Source organism: Lucilia cuprina, chromosome 4 (assembly GCF_022045245.1).
Source record: "Lucilia cuprina isolate Lc7/37 chromosome 4, ASM2204524v1, whole genome shotgun sequence".
Taxonomy (NCBI): domain Eukaryota; kingdom Metazoa; phylum Arthropoda; class Insecta; order Diptera; family Calliphoridae; genus Lucilia; species Lucilia cuprina.
In genome coordinates, this window is record NC_060952.1 from 17,975,839 (window position 1) to 18,000,441 (window position 24,603).

The window sequence follows — 24,603 nt, forward strand, 5'->3', positions numbered from 1 at the left end:
TTGTTTGTTGTTTTTTTTGTTTAGCATAGTATAGAAATTAAAAATGTTGTTATTAATTAATAATAACCAAATCGTGCCAATTCTCATCTTGATAAACTGTGTGAACGTTCACGGCTGCTGCTACCAGACGAGGCGGGTTGCATTACTTTTGAGGCTGGATCACCTACACGCTGATGTGGTGGGAGTTTATCAAAGAATGGATGACGTAAAGCTTCACCTATAATTGTTGTCGTATACATGCGTATGTTGATAAAATATTGAAAAATAATACAAAAGAAATTAGAAAAAATTTGTTTTCAATTTTAATGAATTTTGTTGACTTTTTGCTGGTGTCCTGTTGTTCATTTCATACCTTAGTTTTATTGTTAAAAGAAAATATTTGAATTTATGGTTTTTTGTAATCAATTAAATGTTTTTAATTTATAAAAGCTTTTTCATAATACTATTCTAAATCTTCTAAATCTTTTATTGTGAGTGACAAATTCAAATGTAATTTGTTAAGCAACAGAATTACAAACTTCGTTATAACGATTTGGCCAATTCATATCCTGTTGTTTCAGAGGGATAAGTGAACAAGACACATGAACATGTTTAAAATATTCATATTCAAAACCAAAAATTTTCGTTCATGTTTTTTTTTTTTTTTTTTTTTTTATATAAATAAATTTTGCCAAATATTCTCATTTTCTGAAGAAGACCAATTGAACAAAAAAACTTACTCTTTGGGAAAAGAACTGAGCAAACCTACCTGTTTATAACAATAAAATGAGAAATTTGGCAAAAAACATACACATACATAAGGCAAAATACTTTCACAATTTATTACCACACACACTATGCTACACATTGAAATAATTTAATACTTTTAATAATTGGAAATGCAAAGTCGAATTTTGGAAAATTTAAGAATCCTTATAATCGGCATATATTAATCTTATACTCAAAAACATTAAAGGGTATGACACATGAGATCATTTATTTGTAGATTAACTAATCTGATTATTAATTGGTATTTGATTGCCAACTCAAATAATATCTTTATGAATCGTCAATATTTACAAATTCAAATTTGTTTAAATCTAAATTTAAAAAGAAAATGCCAAAATTTCGAAGCGACTAGGACGAAACAACATTCAAAATTTGATCAAAAAAAAGTGAAAATTTTAAAATGTTTATTAAATTTTAAAAGTAATTTATTTTATTCCAGGATATGAAATAGAACAAAGTGTCAATTCCTTTAAACCTAGGATATTGACATTTTTTAGTGATAGGTCTCTATTTTTAGTTTAAATTTAAATCCGATTATTGCAACCTACATCTTTCAAAAAAAATCACAATATTCAATTACATAACAACACTGATATATTAATATCACAAATAAAAAATCAACGTCATTAACAACAAGTAAGAGTGCTATATTCGGCTGTGCCGAATCTTATATACCCTTCACCATAGTGTATTTTAAACATAATTGATCTTACAGTCTAGTTAATAAAAACATTAAAAAAATTTGAGTCGATTTAAGCCGAATGGTTCGGCGGTGGCTCAAGCAACTAAATATAGTTCGGCGGCGGCTAAGCTCCGGCTGGAATTCGGTCGACCTCTGATTCATTGCTGGTAAACATTGACGAGATGTAGATTTTGTTTTTGTTTATCGTAAAAAAAATTGTTTTAAAAAGCACTTGGAAAAAATTTGTGTTAGTTTTAAATTTCAAACTTACATTATTCGCATATAAAATTATTGTACAATAACTCACAATCTACTCTCATACAATTGAAAACGTTTTAAATACTTTTTTCTATTCATTAAAAAATATATTTGCAAAGCAAAAGGGAAAATTATTTTATTTTAACAAAAAATGCAAATCATATTTTTTTGCTGTGTATACTTTGTATGTTTGGATTCCAATCATACAAAAAATACACAGCTGAATAAAACCAAATACATCTACACACACACGTGTACATCTTTTTCTATATACAGTGTTATTGTTGCTTTTATAATAATTTTTTGACGAAATTTTCAGAGGTTGTCTCGGATTTTTGCTCATAACTCCGTTATTTACCGACCGATTTTGCTGATTTTAAATAGCGATCTTCTCGAAAGCATGTCTAATAGAATTATTGAAGATTCGGATCTCGCCGATATCTGGGGTCCTCTAAAAACTGATTTCAACAGACAGACAGACAGACGGACAGACAGACGGACATGGCTTAATCGACTCCGCTATCTATAAGGATCCAGAATATATATACTTTATAGGGTCGGAAAATTATATTATAGAAATTACAAACGGAATGACAAACTTATATATACCCTTCTCACGAAGGTGAAGGGTATAATAACACTTTTGGCATTTTTAAGAACAACATGACTCTTAGTCAAGACATAAAGAGAAACATTAAAATTTTATTGATTAACAAAAACATAAATGAAAAAAAAAACGCACTCACCTAACGTAACACGTTGTGATGGTTCATACTCCAACATTTTCTTAATTAAATCAAATAATTCACAATGATCTTCACTATCACTCATTTGATATCTAAATAGTGGCTTACAATGATCACGCACATAACGACCGGCCGATGATTTCTCATCCCAATCCAACTTACCATGATAGAAATATTTTGTTTTAGTTTTGCTGTAAAGAACATGATTGCTATAGGTTAATCGAATTTCATGAAGTAAACTGCGCCTTTAAATAATGAAAGCATGTTAAGTTTATACATTACCGTGCCATACGATATGGTATCTGTCCAAGTATACGTTCCATCATGGCAAGATGTTCACGATTGTCATGGGTTTGGAATAGTGTTATGCCCAAATACAGTTCAAAGAGTATACAGCTAGAATATTAAATGAAAATTTGTAAAATTTAAAAAGTTTATGTTAAAGTTTATGTTAAATACTTACCCTATAGACCAAACATCACACGGTTGGGACCAACCCAATTCGAGTATAACTTCTGGTGCACGATAATGACGTGTCGATACTATGGTACTATGATGTTCATGATCAAAAGTGGCTGAACCAAAATCGATTAGACGCACATCGGTATTTTTGACACGTCTAACTTCACGATTCTATAAAAATAACAAAATAAAATTCATTCATAATTGGAAATTACATAATTAAATATCTTTTAAAACTTAACTCACAATCTTATGATTATAATGTGTATTGTATTCTGAATCAACAAAAAGTATATTTTCAGGCTTTAAGTCTGTGTGCGTTAAACGATTGTCATGTAAAAATTTCACAGAATAGCACAGCTGATAGGCCATGTGTCTCACTTGTTCCAATGGATATGGTTCGTAGTTGTTCTCACGCTAAAAAAAGAGTATGAAATATGTTTACATTAAATACAGATTTTTGTATTAATTTTAGCAAATATGATAGGATTTAAACTTTAGATAAATTAAAGTATTTTTAGTGTTTTTTAGGAATGTTCATAATTTTAATTAATTTTTTTAACTTACCAAGAAATCGAAAACACTCAAACCTAACATTTCAAAAGCAATGCACATGTGTCCGTGATAATCGAACCAATCTATCATTTTTACGCACAAACTGAAATAAAAATTAATTAAAATTATTGTAAAAATAAGAAAATCACAAGAAATCAGTGGTATAACTAGGTTTGACACAAATTTGGCTCAATCTTTAGGTGAAGGTTTAGCTACATATATAAGGTTGTTAGATCTTAGAAGGATGTCTGAAAATGTTTAAAATTTTTTACTTATAAAATTGTCACATATGCTTTTGCTAATGTTGTTGGATATTTTGTAAACATTTTTCTGCCAACGTTGTAAGATTGGACAACCGTGTATATGTTAGTATATTTAGTTAATTTTGTTTGTAAGTTTAAGCTCCCAATGAAGGTGTTTTAACATTGAAAAAGAAATGCAAACGTTCAGAAAGCAGATGCAAAAAACAGTGACATATTTTGTCGTTTTTATATGGTAACATGAGATTGAATTAATTTTTAGATTAAATAATCTAATTATTAATTGGCATTTAAAAACCCTCTTTTATTAGATCATGTTTTGTAATATGAATTTTGTTCTCTTGCTCTCCAAAAAGGGCAGTATTTCTTCTTTATTAACAAGATTTGTGCCTTAGGTAGGAATCGAATCCATACAACCATACTAGAACATTAACCTAACAAAATAACTTAACTTTAAGGAATTTAAAATATATATTCTAAAATAAGACAGAAGAACTGAATTTGTTTCATTTGGGTCTCTGAAAAGACACACTTTATCTTAGTCATGTAATGATATTTAACTTTGGAATGGTTGAATTTTTTAAATCACAATTTAAACAAATGACTTTGTATACGACAGATATTTTTTAAGGTAAAATATAATAAAAATACATTCAACTTACTGTTCACAATTTGGATCCTTCTGTGCAATCTTTTCTAAAGCATTAATTTCCAATTTGGCAGCTTCACGATATTTTTCCACATTCTTAATGATTTTCAAGGCCATACAAAAGTCCCTTTAATAAGGAAATAAAAAAAAAAAACACACACACACACACATATATAAAAATTAAATACATTTTAAAATACTTTTCAAAATATAACTCACCTTTCCATATCTTTGACCTTGACAACACGTCCAAATGTACCTTCACCGAGAGTGGCCATGATTTTATCTGAAAATTTATAGAAAAAGCCTTATTGAGTAAAGAAATGAACTTGAGCGCTTAATAAAAGTTCATTAATATTATGTTATTTAAAAATTAATAAAACCTGAATTATATATAGGACACTGGACTTTAAAATATTGTGAGAAATAAGAAATCTACGGATATATATAAATTTTAATACTTGAGATAATGTTTGGAAATAATTAAAAGGGATTTTGTAAAATTAAAAAAATTTTATAAAAAAATAACTAAATATGAAAACTAAGCGCGTTTTAAGTATAAGAGGGAAAATCATAAGAGAAAATTAAGGAATGTAATAATTTCATATTAAATTAAGATTTTCTTTTTGAAATGGCTTTCAGTAACATAAAGCAAAATAAAGGAAATTTATAAAAACTGAAATAAATATAAAACCACTACATACAAACATTTATTAAAGTTAAAAGTGTATTTTTTTTAATAATTTCTATTATATCTTTAATCAACGTTAATCGTATCTTATAAACAAAATTTTCAAATTTTTAAGGAAACATACAAGTAATGTTTTACATTTTATGTTTTTTTGGGGGGACAAATGATTTTATAGAAAATTTTTACTTAAAAAAACAGTTTTTAAAATAAAATTGAAAATAACTAAAACGCGCTTTTTAATTAAGTAAATTATTTGGAAAATAAATTAAAGAAAAACAATAAACAAGAGAAGAAAACAGTTACTGAAATGAAATATTGAATAAAAATATTAAGTTGTTATTGGAACAAAACATAATTTGTTCGGAATTTTTGTTTATCTTCCTTTGTTCAGTTATGTAGGGATTATGGTATCCTAACAAGATGGCGATAAGCCTTTCCCTTTTCTTTCTTTTTTTATTTTTGGTCCTAAATATGTTTCAGTAAATGGAAATATAGTAAAAAATAGGAATAGGAAAAAAATTAAAAAAACAAAAAAATGTCACGAACATCTGTGATGAAGTATATCGCCAGAGTGATAAATCAAGTGGCCATCAGCATCATCTTGTATGACGGGCTTTGCTGTCTGTGTTATTTTCAAGATTTGACCAAAGGTATAAAGGAAGCAAAACGTTGGTGGTGTTTTTGGTTTTGATTGAATTTACAGTTACGGCACGTTGAAAGAAAACAGCAACAACAGCAGTAGCAGGTTTTAGAAGCAGAAATCAGCAATAGGGAGACAACAGTTGATTTTCAGTTGCATGACGTTGTTTTTAGGTTACGTTTGTTTGAGAAGGGATGTTGTGGATTTGAGAGTTTGTGTCATTGGGTCGATTTGAGAGGTTGAGTTTTGAGGTTGAATTGGTCATCATTCAAAAAACATATAAGAAAGAGAGAAAAAAAGAAAAAAGAAAAAACAGAGAAAAAAAAAGAAAAAATCCATGAAATCGATGAAATGGCATCAACAAACAACGTCATTAACAGCGACATCATCATTGAAAACGTCATCATTACAGCAACCGCAAAAAAGTTCCATTTAAAATATCAGCATATTCGTTGTCCAACATCATTGAGTAATAACAGCCAAGTCATTAAAAACATCATTGTCATCATATCCCACGTTGACACCACATTTTTTTTTTAATAATACCAATTTTTGGAAATATTTCCCCAAAAGCAAAGCCATAATATTCCATATCATCATCATCATCATCGTTCAAAATCATAGTCATCATCATCATAAACATCATTGTGATAATCATCATCATCATACATAATCAAGAAAAACACGAAAAAAATACGTTCGTTTTTTCGATAAGAAAATTAGTTCGGACAAATTGTTGTTTTTGTATTTGTTATTACAAAAACTAGCAATTGTTTATTTTTTATATATAAAATATTATGTTTTTTCTTTAAATTAAGATTACAAGTTACAATTAATCATATATACATAGTGTTAACATTTAAATTAGATATATTAGTATTAAAAAAAGGAACAAAAAATATTTAAAAGATTTTAAAAATTTTAAAAGAAATTTTCAATATTAGATTTTAGTTTGATAAAAGAAATTAACAAAATTAATTCAAATTGTTATAAAAAATGCATAATTTTTTTGTCGTTATCACAGAGCTGTTTTAATACAAAACTAAACAAATCTTAAGACTATTTTAAACATTGTATTATATGTTTACAATTTCAAACTGTTGTATCATCGGAATCTATGTTCAATTGGAAAAAAATCAGATGATATGACAGCTTGAAATATTGTTTTTTTTTTTTAATATAATGTCATTGGGCATCATGATTTCATATTAAAAATGTAATTAATACGACCTCTTTGTTAAACATTTTATAAAAAGATTTTTAAACTAAATTTCCATACAAAATTTAATATATAAACCGTTTATAGAATAGAAATTAGTTGTAAGTTTTAAAACACATTCCTTAATTGGGAAAAACAATTTTTTTTTTAATTTTCGTTTTAAAAGTTATAATCAGACTTGAAAATAGTTCTAAAAATGTTAATTGTTATGTAATAACAATTTTAAAATTTGTGTTTAAATATTTATAACCTTAAACAAATGAACATATAGAATAAATTATCCAATTTAAGAAAAAAAATCCTTAATTCTTTTCCTATAATTAAAAAAGTACAAAATTATCAAATTTCACTTTGTTAATAAACATTTTAATTATTTTATTATTAACCTAATCAACATCATGCTCAATACCAAAATAAGCTTTTGTATTAAAAACACAAATTTACATTCGAAAAATCAAAAATATATATAATTGAGTGTAAAAATGTGTATAGGAAATTGTATTTATTTCAAGTTAGAAGAGGGTGGTGGACAAAGGAACATTGCTGAAGGGGAATACAGTAGTAAACACTAGAAATAATACTGACGTTTGAAGAAATCATGTCAGTAAAGAAAAAAACTAAAGCTTAGAAATAAAATGCATTATTTTCATTTATACATTTTCTTTTAAGAAAATGACAAGACGAGCATTTAAAGCGCAAAGCAAAAGTAAGCGTTAAAAAGAAGTTTTTGTTTTTCTAATACATATTATTAATAATTAAAATTGTTTAGAAAACTTGAAAATATTGATCTTACAAAAGACGAATAAGTTTTTGGAATGCGTGACCTATGAAAAAGAGACGAAGATGTGGCACTTTTTGATAGTTGATGTTGTTGTTGATAATGTTGTTGCTGTTGATAAGCTTGCAATTGTTGTCGTTGATAGGCGGTTAACGTTGATGATGCACCGGCTGCGCCAGTAGCTGTAGGACGTCTACTACTACTGCTCGGACCATAGGCGGAAGTGTATGGATCATAGAGATATGAGGATTTATAAGAATCTAGGTAATGATCACGTGTGACGGGGTAACGTGTTGTTGGTCCGGAATTTTCAAATTCACTTAAAACTGCGGCAGTACGTGAGGTGGCAGCACCCGAGTAGGGTTTTTGCTGTCTTGTAGATGTTCCACTAAGACCTAAGCGCTCACTTATGCCCCCAAATGCTAAAGCACCCGAACTAGATGAGTGCATGAGACCCGATGATGAGGTAGAGGGTTTGACTATGGGTTGTGGTCTGTACTTAGAAAGATCATTGTCAATTTTGTCGTTATTTAGAAAACGACTAGTGTTTGAGGTAGAGGATATGGTGGAGGATGAGGGAAGATTTGTTGTAACTTTAGCATCAGTAGAAAGTTTGTCTTTAGTGGTGGCATCTAAAGTAGGTTTGGAAGTGGTGGAGGTGTTAGTGGTGGCTGTGCTATTCTGTGTAGTGGTGGTGGTAGTAGGTTTTGTTGCTTTAGTACTAGACTGTGTGTTATCATCAGAACTTGTCTCTGATTCTTCCTCATCCTCTTCGTCTTCGGAAGAGGTGGAACTGTCAGTAGTTTCAGTTTCGTTAGTTACTTTTTTAGAGCGTATTTTCTTCTTGGGCTGCATATCATCTTCCTTTAAGCCGTTACATTCATTGTTCTCCTTAACCGTCTCCTTATTGGCAATTTCGGCATTATTGTTGTTGGCATCCTGTTTTTTAGCCTTTTCCTTTTCACGCTCCCTTTCTCTTTGCTTTTCTAATTCCTTTTCCTTTTCTTCCAGAGCCTTTTGTTTTTCCTTTTCCTTCTCAGCTTCCTGGGCATAACGGGCCATACGATCTTTGAGCTCTGTACGTTTACGCATGCGTTCTTCAAACTTTTTCGCTTCTAGATATTGGCCATCATCACGTAAAGCTATAAGAATGGCAGCATTATCAGCAGATGAACGATCATCATTTAATATTTCTAATTCTTCTTCAGACAACTTATTACTTGTGGCTGGTCGGTGTGTAGAAGATCCCACTGATGTAACATCTGGACGTTTATGAGCAAAACGATTACGAGAGTTCAAGGCATGATTGTTGCGGTCTACAAACTCATCCGGTGGTGGTTCATAACGCGGCCGTCCGCCAGCTGAAGCCTCGCCAATTGCTGAAACAAGGCTGTCACAGGTCTTGTTGCGGCCATAGGATTTTTGTTTTCTCTCCCCCAAAGCGCTGGCATTTGTATTAGAGGAAGATGTGTCATTTGTATCATAACGTGAACTGGGGCCTAATCGTGAACCATCATAGTAGTTACTGTAATCCAAACCACTACGTGGTTTATAACTAGAAGCATATTCACCTTCACGTCCATAACGTGACGTGCTAGGATTATACTCATCATGATAACGATGATCGTAATGGGTGCCATAATTACGTGCACCCGTCCTATATCTACTGCCACCGTAATCTAGTGGATAGTTATCATCAACCAGGGCGGAATCTGTCCCCGCACCCCGACCATTTGTCGAACTAGTTGTGGTCAAATAACCACTGTCATTTGAATCCCCCAAATATCTTGATTTATTTTTATGCAATCTATAGGGGGTACGCTCTTTACGATCGGCGGCATTAAAGGATGAGGAGGAAAGTTTAGGTTTTGCAGCCAACAATTGGTGTGTAGTGGCGGAGCGAGCCAAAGGATTAAGATTTTCATCTGGTTCTAAGGTTTTATCACGATCATCATGTTTGCGACGACCTAAAATATCAGAATATTTATTTTCTAACCTAGATACTGCACTGGAGGAGGTGGAAGCTACTGGTGTTTTGTCTTTATCATTGTCTCTACGCTAAAATTTATGGGAAATTTAAAATAAATTAGACTTGTAAAGATTTTGCTTGTAGTAGACTATGTTTTGGGATTTTCTAGCTGCAGCTGGAAATTTATTTTTATGCCATGATTTCTTAAAAAATATTTAAATTTACTTTTATAATTAATATAGACTATAAAAATAAAATAAATATTATGTTAAATCAAAATTACTCCTACAGATTTTTTTTGTCTTTTTCTACTTAAACGCAACGCAATAATGAAAATATAAACAAAATTGAAAATATTCTCTTGTATTTTGTCGGTTTCTATACAGTTTCAAAAATTTTCAAATCATAAACGACCTTCAAAATAAAAGACAAGAAAAATAAAACACATTTTCTTAAATATTACTAGAATAGAAGAAGATATGTGAAAATAGAAATGAAAAAAATGTGCACTAATTCTTGTTGTTTTTGTAAACTACTCCGACATTGGGTGTATTATTGGCTACCTCTGTCCGTTTAGATGTATGTTTTTGAATAAAAAAAAAGATTAATTTCTTTTTTAAAATTTTTCTCAAATCTAATGTCGAGATACTGAATTTACATAGTTGCATTTGTATATTTTTGTTTTATAGAATTTTAAAAAGATATTTTAAAAGAAAATTTAATAAATTATATTGGGATAATATCGGTGAGCTAAATATTCATGAATGAACTTGAATTATTAAATTTATTTTTAATCAATGACATAATTTTAATTGAAATGAAAAAAATATATTTAATTGGCAATTAAAAACACTTTAATATTCATAATGATTTAAAAATATTATTTATAAAATTTATTGATTTTGAAAACTTTTTGTTTTAATTTCACTTTATTAGAAGAATTTAACAAATATTTTCTAATATTTTATTAAAAATATGAAAATTTGAGGTCAAAGGTAAAATCATTAATATTTCAGTATTTGTTTAAATTTTGAGAGAATTAGTCGAGTCAGAGTTCCGGTTTAAAAGAATTCAAAATCAAACTAATTTTAGAATTTGAGTGAAAATAAAAAAATAAACAGATCATTCATTGTCATACGATTGGATTTCCTCCAACTTTGTCTAATTTGTAAAATATATCCAAAAATGCATTAAGGAAACTTAAATTTTTAAAATTACTTAAAAATACACCCGATTTATAAAAGAAAAATAAACAACTGATTCAGCTTGTTTAACAAAACAAAACATATGTATGTCTATATATACAAATCTATATAGTTATCTATATCAACAGCCAAAACAACGAAATATATATATCTAACTAATAAATTTTAAAGAAATATTTTTCTTCCGAAAACAAAAATATTTAATGAATCATGGAATAAAAAAAATTGTTAAAAATTTTAAACACTCTACTACACTATTAAAAACAGCCAGCAAAGCAAGAAAATCCCAAATTCTTTAGGGAACAATTTAAAAAAAAATACTAACACCAAATGTGCGCATTAAAGGTTTATAATACGTTGAAACCGGACTTAAATTTGAGCGTAAACGATCTAAGGCCGATACATTGGCGGTGGTAGAACTCTTTTGATAACGACCCGTTGTAATGGGATCGTAGGTTGACGAGGTACCAGCACCGCCATAATAACGGTGATAACGATAGCGATCACTCATCGGGTCGTTGGTTGAATTATTGTTGGTGGGTGTTTTCGAAGAACGTTGAAAATTATTATCTCTATGATCGTCTTTATCTTTTGAAAATAATTTAGAGTTGCGATGCTTTTTATTTGAGGGTGTTTTACTTTTACTGCGTTTTTCACGTAAAATAACTGATTTCAAATCACTAAATTACGAAAAAAATGGAAATTAAATTTTATTTTTAGATTTTTTTCCTTTATTTAACACACATTAGTTTAAATTTAGTTAAGTAAAAATATGTTTAAATAATACAATCACTTTTATTGATTTGTTTTTTTTTTTTTTAATATAATTTAATTTTTTTTATTTTTCGTTTTATAAATTTTTTAAAATTTATTTTTTTACAAAATTTTATTTTTTCTATAATATATTTTAATTATAATATTTTTCATTTCATTATTTATTTTTATATATTTTTTACTTCTATATAAAATTTAAATTTTTCTATTTTCGCAATCACTTAAAAAAACTACAGCCGCGCACCGCTAATTAACATCATTCGAACGAACGTATTGTCGAAAAATCAAAAATTAACTAAATCTCACGGCAATAATTTGTGTTTTTTCTCTGACTTGTTCACAAAACAGCAGAAAAACGTATAAAAAGAAAAAATTTTGTGAAAATGTGTGAAAATTCTATATAATAAAATAAATAATAAAATGTTTATAAGAAAATACGGTTTTTCATACAAAGAAATTAACTGAAAAAATTTAAAACACAGAGAGAATTTTCACGTACGTTGTGTATTTTATATTTTTTTCAAAATATTGAAATTTAAGGGGGCGTTTCAAAAAAAAAAAAAAAAAAAAAAAACTCATTATACATATTAACACAAAATACATTAAAGACAATTTTCCAAAATAAAATAAATGTTTCTACAAAAACAAAAAAAGAAAACAAAAGTGTACACAAAACAGCTATACTCGCTCATATTGGGGCATAAAGGTAGAAAATTAAGGAAATGTCAAAGAAAATAAACAAAGAAAATTGTAAAATAATATTTCAATTCCTTTAAACACCTGGGAATTTACACACACATATAATAAATATTAACATTGAACTACTTTTACTAAATTTTAATATTTGTCTAAGTTTAAATAATGTATTTTTTTTGTTTCTCATTTAAATCACACACAAATATTTAGCTTAATTTAACGGCCTAAAAATATAATCACATTTAATTAAATTTTCATAAATTTTGCATAGTATATTAAAAAAGACATAAGAAAAATGTCTTAATTAATCATATTTTTTTAAGGAAAACATTAAACAAAAAAAAAATACCTACATAAGTGTGAATCTAAATATGACTCATTATTTTTTAAGATGGAAATATTAAAAAAAAAACTTGCAATTTATTTATCGTTTTTTTTTGGCAAAATATTGAAACTAGTCATTTATAAATTTAGGCCTAATATAAATAATTTTATGACAGCTACATATTTGTAAAATTTAATAATCTATTAAATGTGTTTTATTATGGTTAAAATTGTCAAAATTTTTAAAAATAAATAAAATAAAAAGTAATTAACATTTGTTTTGAAAGAATGGAAGAGAAAGATTTGACAGCTATAAATTGTTGTCTTGTTAATTTTTCAAACATTTTATAAACATTTTCATGGTAGTTGAGTAGATGTTAAAATCGTGTGTTAAGAAAAACTTGTTTCAAATAATGTTCACTGCAAGTTTCATTGTATTCTTATTTCCTTGCAGCCAATTTTAGTTTAAAAAAATTAAACATTTTGTAAGGATTTAAAAAAAAATATTACGGTTGACTCTATATATCTATCTATCTATCTATCTATCTATCTATCTATCTATCTATCTATCTATCTATCTATCTATCTATCTATCTATCTATCTATCTATCTATCTATCTATCTATCTATCTATCTATCTATCTATCTATCTATCCATCCATCTATCCATCTAATCTCTCATCAAAAAAAAAAAAACAATTTCCCACCATGAATTACTTGTTTCATTGGAATACTTAAAACCACAAAGGAATAAAAAACCATCAATAAACACAAAGAACACAATGAACTTATAATTATTAAAGAAAATAATGTTTAATTCAATTAATATAATACGTATGTAAACCAAAGAGATGATCATTATAAACAATACAAGATCCAACTAACTGGTCAAAGTATAAAGGAATTAAGTTAACAATATATAGAAAAAATATTAAAAATACGAAAAAAAAACATATATAAAGAAAATTAAATGACACTTTCATTGCGTTCGCAGCAATTTCCGCATTGGTTCAATTAAACAAAACGACATATTGTCAGAAAAATACTATTAAAAAAAAGCTAATTTTACCTCAACAAAATTGAAAAATAACGGAATTAAAGGTAAAATAACTTCCTAAATACAATTTGGCTATAATAAATACATAAATAGCCCACACGCAAAAAAGAAAACAAATCTCAAAATAAATATATAAATGTGCAAAAATGAAAATAAAAAAATGCTTATAATAAATACTTCTAGACTTTTAGTGATCTTAATCGGTATACTTTATATCATTTAGTATAAATAAAAAAAGACATTTTAGAATAGATTTTGAATACAATAACAATAATAATACAGACACAAATTATACAAAAAGAACGCCAACACACAATGTGTTGAAAGTTTGCTGGCATGTTGTACTATTAACTATTTGTTGTATCATATAGTTGATTTAGTTTGACTGACAAGGGGTATTTTAGTGTTGCATCTGATTAATTTAACTTGCAAGTCTAGTGTATTTTTAAACAAAAATAAATATGTAATAATAACAAAAAATTAAATTGAAATAAAAAGAAAAAAAAATAAAAAAAGAAGTACAAAATAATAAGATTCATATACAGAACCTTGAACTCTAGAGCTATTGTGCAGTGTATACATTGTGATGAAAGCAGAAGAAAGGAAAATATAAATAAAAAAGAAAAGCTCTTTTCAACGAAGTTAATTTCAGCAAATAGTACACACACCTCTGCAGCTGTAAAAGTTGTATTTATTTAAATACATTTTAGAGATTATGAATTTTTTAAATGTTTTGCTTTTTTCCTCAAATGAAGAGAAATGTGAAATTATGTTTCGTATTACAAAAATACAGAGAGGAAGTATGATCAAGAAAGCTTTTTTGCCTAAGAGCTTTTGTTAAGCTTTTTAATCTACTACTCATTTATGTTTGGGAGAAGCAGAGATGGAAATGCCTCTATTTTTATTATTTAAAAAAATGCTATTGCAATTTTGTTCATCCCTGCTGACAACTAAATATACAGAGATTAAAAAAAAATAATTTTAATAGTGTAATCAAACTTTATTTGTACAGTGTATAATAAAATTATAACACTTTATGAGAAAATTTGAAAAACATGTAAGTCTCAATGACATTTGGGCTATAAATGGTTTTGAAATACATAAAGACTCTTACAGACAACGATTTCATCAAGTCCAAGGACGAAAAACTTAGACCCTAGTCGGTTAAAAAACTCGAGCTTTTGCAATTTATGAAAATTCGTTTTTTACTATTTATAAATAAAAATTATGCTTTAAAGTATGAATTGCCTTATCAATTCGTAAAGTAGAATTAAGTTTAATGTCGAAATACTTTGAAAACTTTCATTAACCAAACAGGTTTCTAAAGGACATTATTTTGATCAAATGTTCAATGAGTAACAATCAATAATGTTAAATTTCAAAAGTTTTTATATCATATTTACTACAAGACTGGCATAACTCAAAAGTCGAACTTTTTGAATTAAGTATTACAAAACATAGGTCGCTTTAAAGTATTTAACATAATTTTATCTATTTCAAAATAAATACTACTTTCGGTGTTGATTTTTTCCATAAAATTTTTTCATACATGAATATATATTTTTTTGGATTATACTAGTCTTGCCGTAAATGAGCGATATTAAAGTACTCGGAGTTCTCGACCGATATGAATCGATATTAAATTCTATGACGTAATGCAAAAATCTATTTAAATTAATTTAAATGTTTTTAAAGTTTTTTACCCTAAAAGAGGGAGGATGGAAATACAACAAACATGATGATATTTTTAAATGTTACCAGATCAATTAAATAATTAAGCTGGGAATTCAGGGAAAAGCTATAAACTTGACTATAAAGAGTTAAAAAAAATTTAATTTTTTGGATTTTGTATTAAATGTGTAAATCAAATTATTTTTAATTCTAAATCCAAATAACTTTCAAAAAAGCACATAAAAATTACTTCTTGAAAATTACTGTATAAGTAGTGAATATGGAATCACATTGAAAAGACATCCCTTCAATGACAAGTCTATTTTAAAATCATCACTTCTTTTTCTTTTTTAGAACTTCCATAGAGTAAATTCTACTTCTTTTTTGCTTCTTTAAAAGTGTCTTGTTTTTTGCTGGGTAACAAATTTCTTACGTTCGCGTAAATTAATAAAAGGAGATCAATATGTTGATTTTTACATTTATGAATTGTTTAAAACATAAATATCTTCTCTAAAAGCTTAGTCCATTTTTTAACAATTTTCAATTATTAGGGAGTTTTGGATATATTACACTTTTCTTAAAAAAATCAAAAATATGGCATTGTTTTCTTTAAACTACATACTATAATTATGTTTCTGGTCTCTCTTTCTCTTATCTAGAGGGAAGAAGAAAAATTAAATGTTTGATTTAAAAATAGATTTTTTTTGTTTTCCTTTTGTTGTTATTGTTAAAGTATTTAAATTAGCGGCATTTATACGGCACATACAACAACTGACCGATTTTTTTTATATAATTTGTTTTATTTATTTTTTTATAAAACAAATTTACGATGCAAAAAATATATAATATAAAACATACATAAACATATTTATGAAATCTTATATGAGAAACACCTTAACAAAAAGAATTATTTCAAAAATTTAATTATTTTTATAGAAAAATATTTTTAATAGGAAAAAACACAATTATTTTTAGCAGAGACAATAACCACAACTAGAAAAAGTATAAATAAAATATTATTTTCATAATATCAACAACATAAATAAATTTTACGCTACAAACACACATATTTTGCAAGATGTATCGCTTAAAAACGTCTTATTAAATTATAATAGAATTTTCACTTTTTTTCACTGTTAAATATCTTTTGAAAGATATTTATCTAGATTTGTTTGCATGATTTTAAAATTTTTACATAATTAACCACAAATTACTGCAACTTATGACGCACCTTATTACTGGTTATAAAAAAATATTATACATTTTAATTAATAGTATTTATATTATTTAAACATATTTTGTAAATTATTTTTTTTATATAAATTTTTTTTAATTATATATATATATATATTTTTTTGTTAATTGACCGAGTTTTTGTTTTATTAAATTTTCTTAAAAAAAATTATTTTCCGTTTGATTTGTGTGAGCAACATTTACCGATTTGATTTCTGTTGTTGCTGTTTTTCGCGTTCACGTTCCCGTTCTCGTAGTTGCTGTGTATGAGATTTTTGTTCAGGTCGTTCGCTCGGATTACGACGAAATCTTTGCAATAGATTATTACAACCATCCGACAACAATTGTGTTACACTAGCCGCCGTAGCACTACGCATATAACGTCTCTGTTGTCTTGGTTGTTGATTCTGTTGCTGCGTCGTTTGCGACTGCTGTTGCTTTGTTTCCTCCCCATCTGTTTTATCCTTCTTTATTTCTTTTTTCTGTTGATCATTTTCTTCGTTTTGTTTTGCATCTTTAATTTTATTATTATTACTAGAACTGCTGCCGCTATTATTGGTGGGTGCTGTTGGAGCAGCAGCATCTTCATTATTTGCCAATGCTATAACATCTTTAAGAGTGGCAAAAACATATGATCGACGTCTTCTTTGTTTTGGATTTGTGTTGTTGTTCTCTTCGTTGCCATTACGATTCTCTTCATTCGATTTGTTTTGTTGATTTCCGGTATCCGCTTCAAAATCTGTAGTAGAACGCTTTTGTTGTTGCTGTTGTTCTTTATTTAAGAGAGATTGTTTTTCACTTTTATCCCGTTGAAAACGATTCAGAAATGTTGTAGCCATATTGCTTTAGATTTTGTTTTTGTTTATTTGTTTCTATAATTATAATTACTCTCACTCTCTTCCTCTTTCTCGCGATCTTTTGTTTTGTTTTAAAATTTAACTCAAAATTTGCATTTTATTTTTTGAATTATATTTAAAACTAAATTGCAATTTTCTTTTATGAAATGCAAAATATATTTTTTTGTAAATTTACTCAAAATTTTTAATTTTTTTTAAGGTTTTTCAAAAATGTTTTCATTTTCATACATAATTATAGGAATTATCACACATTTTAACATGAGCCTATTCTAAATATTCGAGAAAATAAAAATGTTTGTCTTATGATAACTTCACAATGTTTTTTTAACTTTTGCAAAAGATTTCTATAATAAATTTCAAATTTAATTAAAATGTAACATAATAAACGGCGCAGCTGAGAATTATTTCCTTTTTAAACATTTAATATATCTTTTATTCGAAAGAACAAAAGAAAATAGTTTCATTTATATAAAATAATCGATGTTAAGGCTAATCGTATGATTCGGTAACAAAGTTATGATGTTTGATTGTAACAACATATAATTAGTAAAGTTTTGAAAATCAACTATTGTGAATTAAGAGCTAACCTTCATTTGGTAAAATGAAAAATTTTAGAGAAAACAATATTCGCCATTATTAAATAAATGACGAAACATTTGCTCTATCGTAAATTGAATATGTATCATTTATTCACAATAGTTGATTTGGTAATTCACAACCATAATTTAACATTTAAGATTCAGAAAACTTCACCAAAGTGATTTTTTTTATTTACAAAATTCCGTAAAAAATTCACAACATGATGGAAAAAATATTTAATTTTACGTTCCGAAAAAATTGGTTTCGTTTCTTCGAAAAGGTAAATTTAAGCTAATAATACTAGATTATTAAATTTTAAAAAAGTCGAAATTCATAGGTCTAAGTCAATAAAAGTGAAATCTTTGTTCTCTAGAAATTTCCATTAAACACCCCTATCGCCAAATACAAAATTTTGTTTCCATGACTTTTAATTTCCCTCGAAAAGAAAATATCTATCGTGAACTTGTTGTAAACAATTCATTCACAATAGTTGATTTTGTAGGGAACAGCTGTTGAATGTTTACTAAATTCCATCAACAAATTTCACAACAAGGGAATTTTTTCACGACAAGAAAGTTACTGAACAAATAAACAACAACAATCACAATAGTTGAATTTATATATAAAAATTCCATAAAAAGATTTTCACAACAGTAGACTTTTTTCACGTCAAAAACGTTAGTGAATAAAAAAAAGTTAAAAGGGATTGTTGATTGGTAATGTGGCGTCTCAAATATGGTCAAAAACTTTATTTTCTAAATTTTATGGCCCATATCTGGGAAATCTGATCTGATAGATAAATTTTAAGATAATATTCGGATTCTGGGTTAAAATTTTCTTGCCATGACGTTTTTAGAACTTAAATTTTATGTTTTAAAAAAGTCCCTAAATACTAAAACCAATTTTTTACCGGAAGAAATTAATATATCTAATAAAATTAAATATCTAATAAACAATTAAACCCCATACCTCAGACAATAAAATATTATTATTGTGTTTATGACAACTACACTACGTAATATTAAAATATTTTTTTTGTTATCATAAAATAATATATCTTTTTTTTTTAAGATTTGTTTATTTCTCAATATGATGAATCTATCTATAATATTTGTTTATATTATAAATATAAAGATATTTTTTATTATTTTTTATTTTTTGTTTAGTTTTTCTAAAGGCGTGCACTTGTATATATGTTAATTCTTTTTGTATTTATTTTTATTAAAAATTTTTCTAAATTTAAATAAATGTTTGCTTTAATTTTGTGTTAACAATTGCCTAATTATTTATATTGGTTTATAATTATTGTTTTTTTTAGAATTTTCTGATGGGTATATAAATGAATAGAAAGATAGAAAACAAACTTTAGCAATTTTGTAGAAAAAAAAATTAAAAATTTTTGTGTACTCACAGCCAAATTGTAATGAGGAAAAAAATTAGAAAAAAAATCTTAAACAAATCTTAGTGTAAAAGTGTAAATGTTTATATTATTTTATGAGATCTTATTAGGAAGTTCCTAAACAATTTAAACGAAAGATTTATTTGGTCGAAGGTCAAAGTAGAAATGTGTTTAAGAGATTAACACTTGAAAATTTTTTCATATAAAAATATAAAGAATTTAAAAACAAAAATTATAAAATTTTAAATATTTATTGTTTGTTATCCTAATCTTTTTTTAATCCCTATAATTTATTTTAAATGTATTTTTAATATAAATTAATCAATATTAAGCATGATGATAATGCTAATTAAACATGACATTTTTAACGCTACAATTCATTGAATTTGAAGGAAAAAGTGATTGATGACGAAATCGTTTTTGTTGTTAAAAGATGACCAATGTTGACATTGAAAATTATTATGTCTTTTATAAATAAACAAATATTATTTAAAAAATTAAATGCCAATTAAATGGTATGATGTATACTTAGGAAATAAAATTGTCTGTAAAACTATTAATTAAAAGAAGGTGTCAAATAAAAAATGTTAAGGTGTTATTCTTTTGATTTGTTTAATGCAACAACTATAACTACAGTAATGATTAGAAATATGAGATTATTAATACACGAAAAATTGCAATCATGTTGCGATCATGTCTTAAAAATTTTCACAATTATTGTGAATCAGGGGGAGTAATCTATTTCTTTCTATTTATTATATGATTTCAGTAAAAATTTAATTTTCTTTGAAGTGTTCATTCACAATAGTTATTTTAGTTCGTATCAGCTGTTTATTGTTTACGAAACAAAATAAATTTGCGTTTGACACTTCAATAGTTAGTCTAATAGTGTTCACTATAAGATTGTCGCTTGATTAGACCGACGTTATGAGAACAACAATATGAAGCTATAATTGTTATTATTAATAATCGGTGTGACGGGTCATGCTTGAAATAGTGAACACTCTATTTTTCTATTTCTTATTCACAATAGTTTATTTTGAGTAGTCGGACTTGACCGACCATATGATACCCTACACCAGTAAATTTCTTTAATAATAAAGAATTTATTTTGTTTTTTTGCTTAATTCCAAAAAATTTTACAAATTTACCAAAAAAGAATATTTTATATAATTGTGAGGCCAAAAGCACTTTTTTACGGTTGTATTGGGGCTAAGTAAAATAATAGGCCGACTTTAAAGCTATTCTGGTAATACGATTCTAGGTGTTAGGCCGACTTTAAAGCTATTCTGGTAATACGATTCTAGGTGTTAGCAGCACAAAAGCTAATACCCTCCCCATAGTAGTGGTGTAGGATTTTTTACTTTTAAGTAAATTTTCAATCACATATCTTCGTAAATGTTGAATTTAACCTTTTTTATGAATGTCCTTATTACTTTAAGCCACTACTGTATGCTCTCTGTAGTCTTTTTCGAAAAATATTGTTTTATTTAGCTATAAAGTCATGTTCTGTAGTAAGAAAATGTTTGAATATATACATATGAGTGAAATACTAGGAAATCGAAACATTTTCAAAAAAATTATAATTTTGTTTAGTTTTTAAAATAAAATTTCTCAAACAAACATAAATAACTATTACGAAAGAAAATCAGCAACAAGAATAACAACAAAAAAAAAATTAAATAAATTTGTCATTTGAAATATTAAAATAAAATCGAAACAAAAAGATTTCTTAAATGAAAAATTTGTATAATTTTCTTTATTTTGGTTTTTTTTGTATCATGATTTTATTTCAATTTAGAGGGTATTTCTTAATGACAAAAATAGCTTTTTCGTATCGGTTTTTTTTTGTATTTAATGTTTTCTTAAATGTATTTATTTTTGTTGTTGTCGCTGTTGATTTCTATTTTGATTTTTGTTATTGTTGTATTTTCACAAAATTCTTTATTTTAGCTAATCTTTTGCGTCAATTGTTTTCAAATAAACTAAAATAATATTTATTAATTTTGAACTATCAAAAATTAATAATAACTATATTATGAAGGAAAGATTAAATTGTTTTAATAGAAATCTTAAGTAATTCATTTCATAATTATTGAATTATAATGATATTAAACAGTTAATGAAAACATTTTTGAAATCCCTGATTTGTTTTTGTTGTTTTTACAAATTAAGTATTTGGTAATTTTTCTTTATATAAATTTAAGATGATTCACAATTTTAACTATTTAAATTGCAATTTTCTTTTAATGCTTTTGGTATTTTGGTTGTCAAAATTTGTACATATTTTCTTTTGATTACACTTATAAGTGACACGACACAATTTCCGCCATGAAAATCATAATAAACTGTTTAATTTTTTTTAAATAATTTTTATTTTAGTATGACTTTTTTTGAGAAATTTTTGTGTTGGAATATTTTTTTTATTTAAAATTTAATATCAAATTTTGCTTGTTTCTATTTTTTATTTTGATTTTTTATTTTAAATAAAACCGCAAAAATTTATATCGTTTACGAATTTGGACACGTTTTACACAATACTAAATAATACCAAAAATATTTGTTTCTGTTTTCAAAAATTTTTATAAATTGGCAAAAATTTACACTCTCATTAAGAAACTGCTGTTTTTTAAAAACGAGCAAAATAGTTTTTCAAAAAAGAAAATTCAAAGAGTAAGGCTCTTCAAAAATTATGAAAATTTAACTCTTTCATTAGATTGTTTTTAAGAATAATATAAACATTTTAAAAATCTCTTTTATGTGAAAATGTTTTTTAAGAGTCTTTTAATTCTTTTGGTTTATTTAAGAGTTTTACAGAACTTTTTTTTCAGATTTTCGATAGATAACAAGGTCATTTTAGCCCGAAAATTGTTGTGTTGAACAAAATTTTTCTTTTTAAGAGTTTTTCTTTAATACCTAATGTTAAAGGTGAAGAAAATTTATTTTAGAAACAAAAGCAAAACTTCAAGTAAACATTCTTTTACAAATTGTTGTCAGTTAAAGTTCATTTTTCAGTTCAGACATTTTTTAAGGAAGTAATTTAAGCGAAATTAAATGTTTACTTTTGTATACAAAATGTTAAAGAACTAAAATTTTTATAATATAATTATTTGTTGAAAGTTTTGCAATTTTAAAGGCATGTTATTTTATTTATTATTGCTTTATTATATTATTTATTGCTTTAAACAGGAATACCAATTATTATTTTTCTCTTGTTTTGTTGCACAAAACTAACTATTGTGAATGAATAGTTTTTAAACAATTTGTTTAACTATAAATAAAAATTTTACTTGAAATATGTTCACATTTTGCTTCAACTATATCATAGAGTGAATTGTTTCGATAGAAATTTCTAGTTAATTCACAGTTGTTAAGAACAAAATCTACTATTGTGAATGAACTGTACACGGAACATTTGTGTAAGGATACAGTTATGTTTTTACGATCCGTTTCGTGCATAAGCCGATTAATTTTTGGCTTAGGGAAACCAGTGCCAGAAATTCATGCCAGCTGATTTGTCATGGAACGGTACATACGTTAAAACTAATTCACAATAGTTGATTTTGTTGATTTCTAACAATTGGAAACAATTTGCAAAAATCAACCTTAAAAATTTTTAGCAAGAAACAAAACATATTTTTGAAAGCATAAAACGAAAGGCAAACAAATGAAAAACATTTTTGAATTAATTTTTCCCCAATTGCCACCACACCCCTGTTTGAAATGTAATATTTTAAATTGCCAAAAAATATTAAGTGTTGATTTATGACAACATTAAGTAAATATTTTCCACAAAATGTGTGATTTTTTTATTATTTATTCTTTTATTTACTTAATTGTAAATTGCCAATTGCAATCAAAACTTAACGATTCACAATACAAAACAAAAAAAACTAGTAAACAAATGCACGTGTTTGCAACAAATTCTATTTTTGTAAAGGAGAATAAAATACAATGTATTTGAATGAAATTCATATCCGGTTTATAGCACGTCAAAAAGAACTGCCTTGACCTGTTGCATAAAGTGAATAAATATGTTTGAGTATTTATAATAAGAACTTAAAATGGAATTGAATGAAAAATGTTTTCCGCTAATAATGGGTTAATAAATTTATTATATACATACGAACGTTTTTCTGTATATCGTATTAAAAAAAAATCTGTTCAATGTTTACATGAAAATCTTTTGGCATAAAACACTTAATACCCCCGAATGAATACAGAGATGATTGTTTAGAATTTTTTTCTTATCTATCTTTATGTTTTTTCACAACTAAACAAACAGAGAGGTTTAGGGGAAAAAATAATTTTGATCTTAACACTTTCAGTTTTGTGTAAGAACAAAAAGAACATTGGAAAATAGTTCGATAATAACTTTTTCAACATAAACGAAAGAATTTCAAAAAATACTTTAGAAAAAAAATTTTAAATTTTAATAAATTGCATTGATTTTATTGAAAGTAATAAAAACGTAGAATTCTCAACTGGTTTAACAACATTATAAACTAGAATGTATTTGTTAAAATTTTAACAACAAAGATACTATCCGGAAAATCTCATCAAAATCATCAACAAATTGTATTTTCCCTGACACAAGAAAAGTAATTTCTAGAAATTTAAAATAAAAACTTTTACTTTTGTTTATTGACATGAAATTTGAACACATGTTTGTGATAAAAAAACCCCTTCACCTAGAAAAATATTAACAATTTCTCAGAAATACGTTAAGAAACAAGAACTGCAATAATCATCATTTCGAAATGATTGATGAGTTTTTGTTTGTTGTGGCGCGCAAAAGTGCAACTTTTATGTTTGTACAACTAAAAAAAAAAACAAATTTATGAAGAATTATAATGACACTTTTAATACCAACAAATGCACATAAAGAATAATTTGTGTTTTTTTTAATGCAAAACATTTAAAAAAACACACGCAATATTTAAGAAAGAAAAACGTAATTAACCTCAATATTTTTTTTTGCTTTTGGTTTAAGATAAATTTACAAAATTGTTGTTGTTTGGCAGGTAATTGTTTGAATGAAAAATATAAATATTCTTTAAGATTTCCTATACATTCTGATTTATTTAATTAATTTACTATATACATTTTTTTAAATAAATTTTTTTCATCT

General features: G+C 26.3%; 2 protein-coding genes across 4 annotated transcripts in view; both read right to left on the reverse strand.

Annotated features, from left to right (window-relative positions):
* The window catches only part of LOC111676109 (serine/threonine-protein kinase Doa), a 146,816-nt gene continuing 122,213 nt past the window's right edge, over nt 1-24,603 (reverse strand). For 2 of the 3 annotated variants that reach the window (XM_023437003.2, XM_023437001.2), the window contains 9 exons: nt 5,618-5,693; nt 4,600-4,666; nt 4,394-4,507; nt 3,484-3,574; nt 3,163-3,333; nt 2,918-3,087; nt 2,737-2,850; nt 2,455-2,663; nt 1-217 (listed from right to left, as the gene is read on the reverse strand). In XM_023437003.2, the coding sequence (XP_023292771.2) occupies nt 84-217; nt 2,455-2,663; nt 2,737-2,850; nt 2,918-3,087; nt 3,163-3,333; nt 3,484-3,574; nt 4,394-4,507; nt 4,600-4,666; nt 5,618-5,693 (1,146 nt within the window). In that variant the 3' untranslated portion in view covers nt 1-83. The remainder of the gene's footprint in view (nt 218-2,454; nt 2,664-2,736; nt 2,851-2,917; nt 3,088-3,162; nt 3,334-3,483; nt 3,575-4,393; nt 4,508-4,599; nt 4,667-5,617; nt 5,694-24,603) is intronic. The other variant, XM_023437002.2, reaches the window with a different exon arrangement.
* LOC111676110 (transcription factor SPT20 homolog) lies at nt 11,425-22,620 on the reverse strand. Its single transcript, XM_046950429.1, has 3 exons — nt 21,640-22,620; nt 16,772-17,630; nt 11,425-11,562 (listed from the first exon to the last, which is right to left on the reverse strand). Exon 2 carries the CDS (start codon nt 17,474-17,476, stop codon nt 16,838-16,840), a length of 639 nt encoding a protein of 212 aa, XP_046806385.1. The 5' UTR covers nt 17,477-17,630; nt 21,640-22,620; the 3' UTR covers nt 11,425-11,562; nt 16,772-16,837.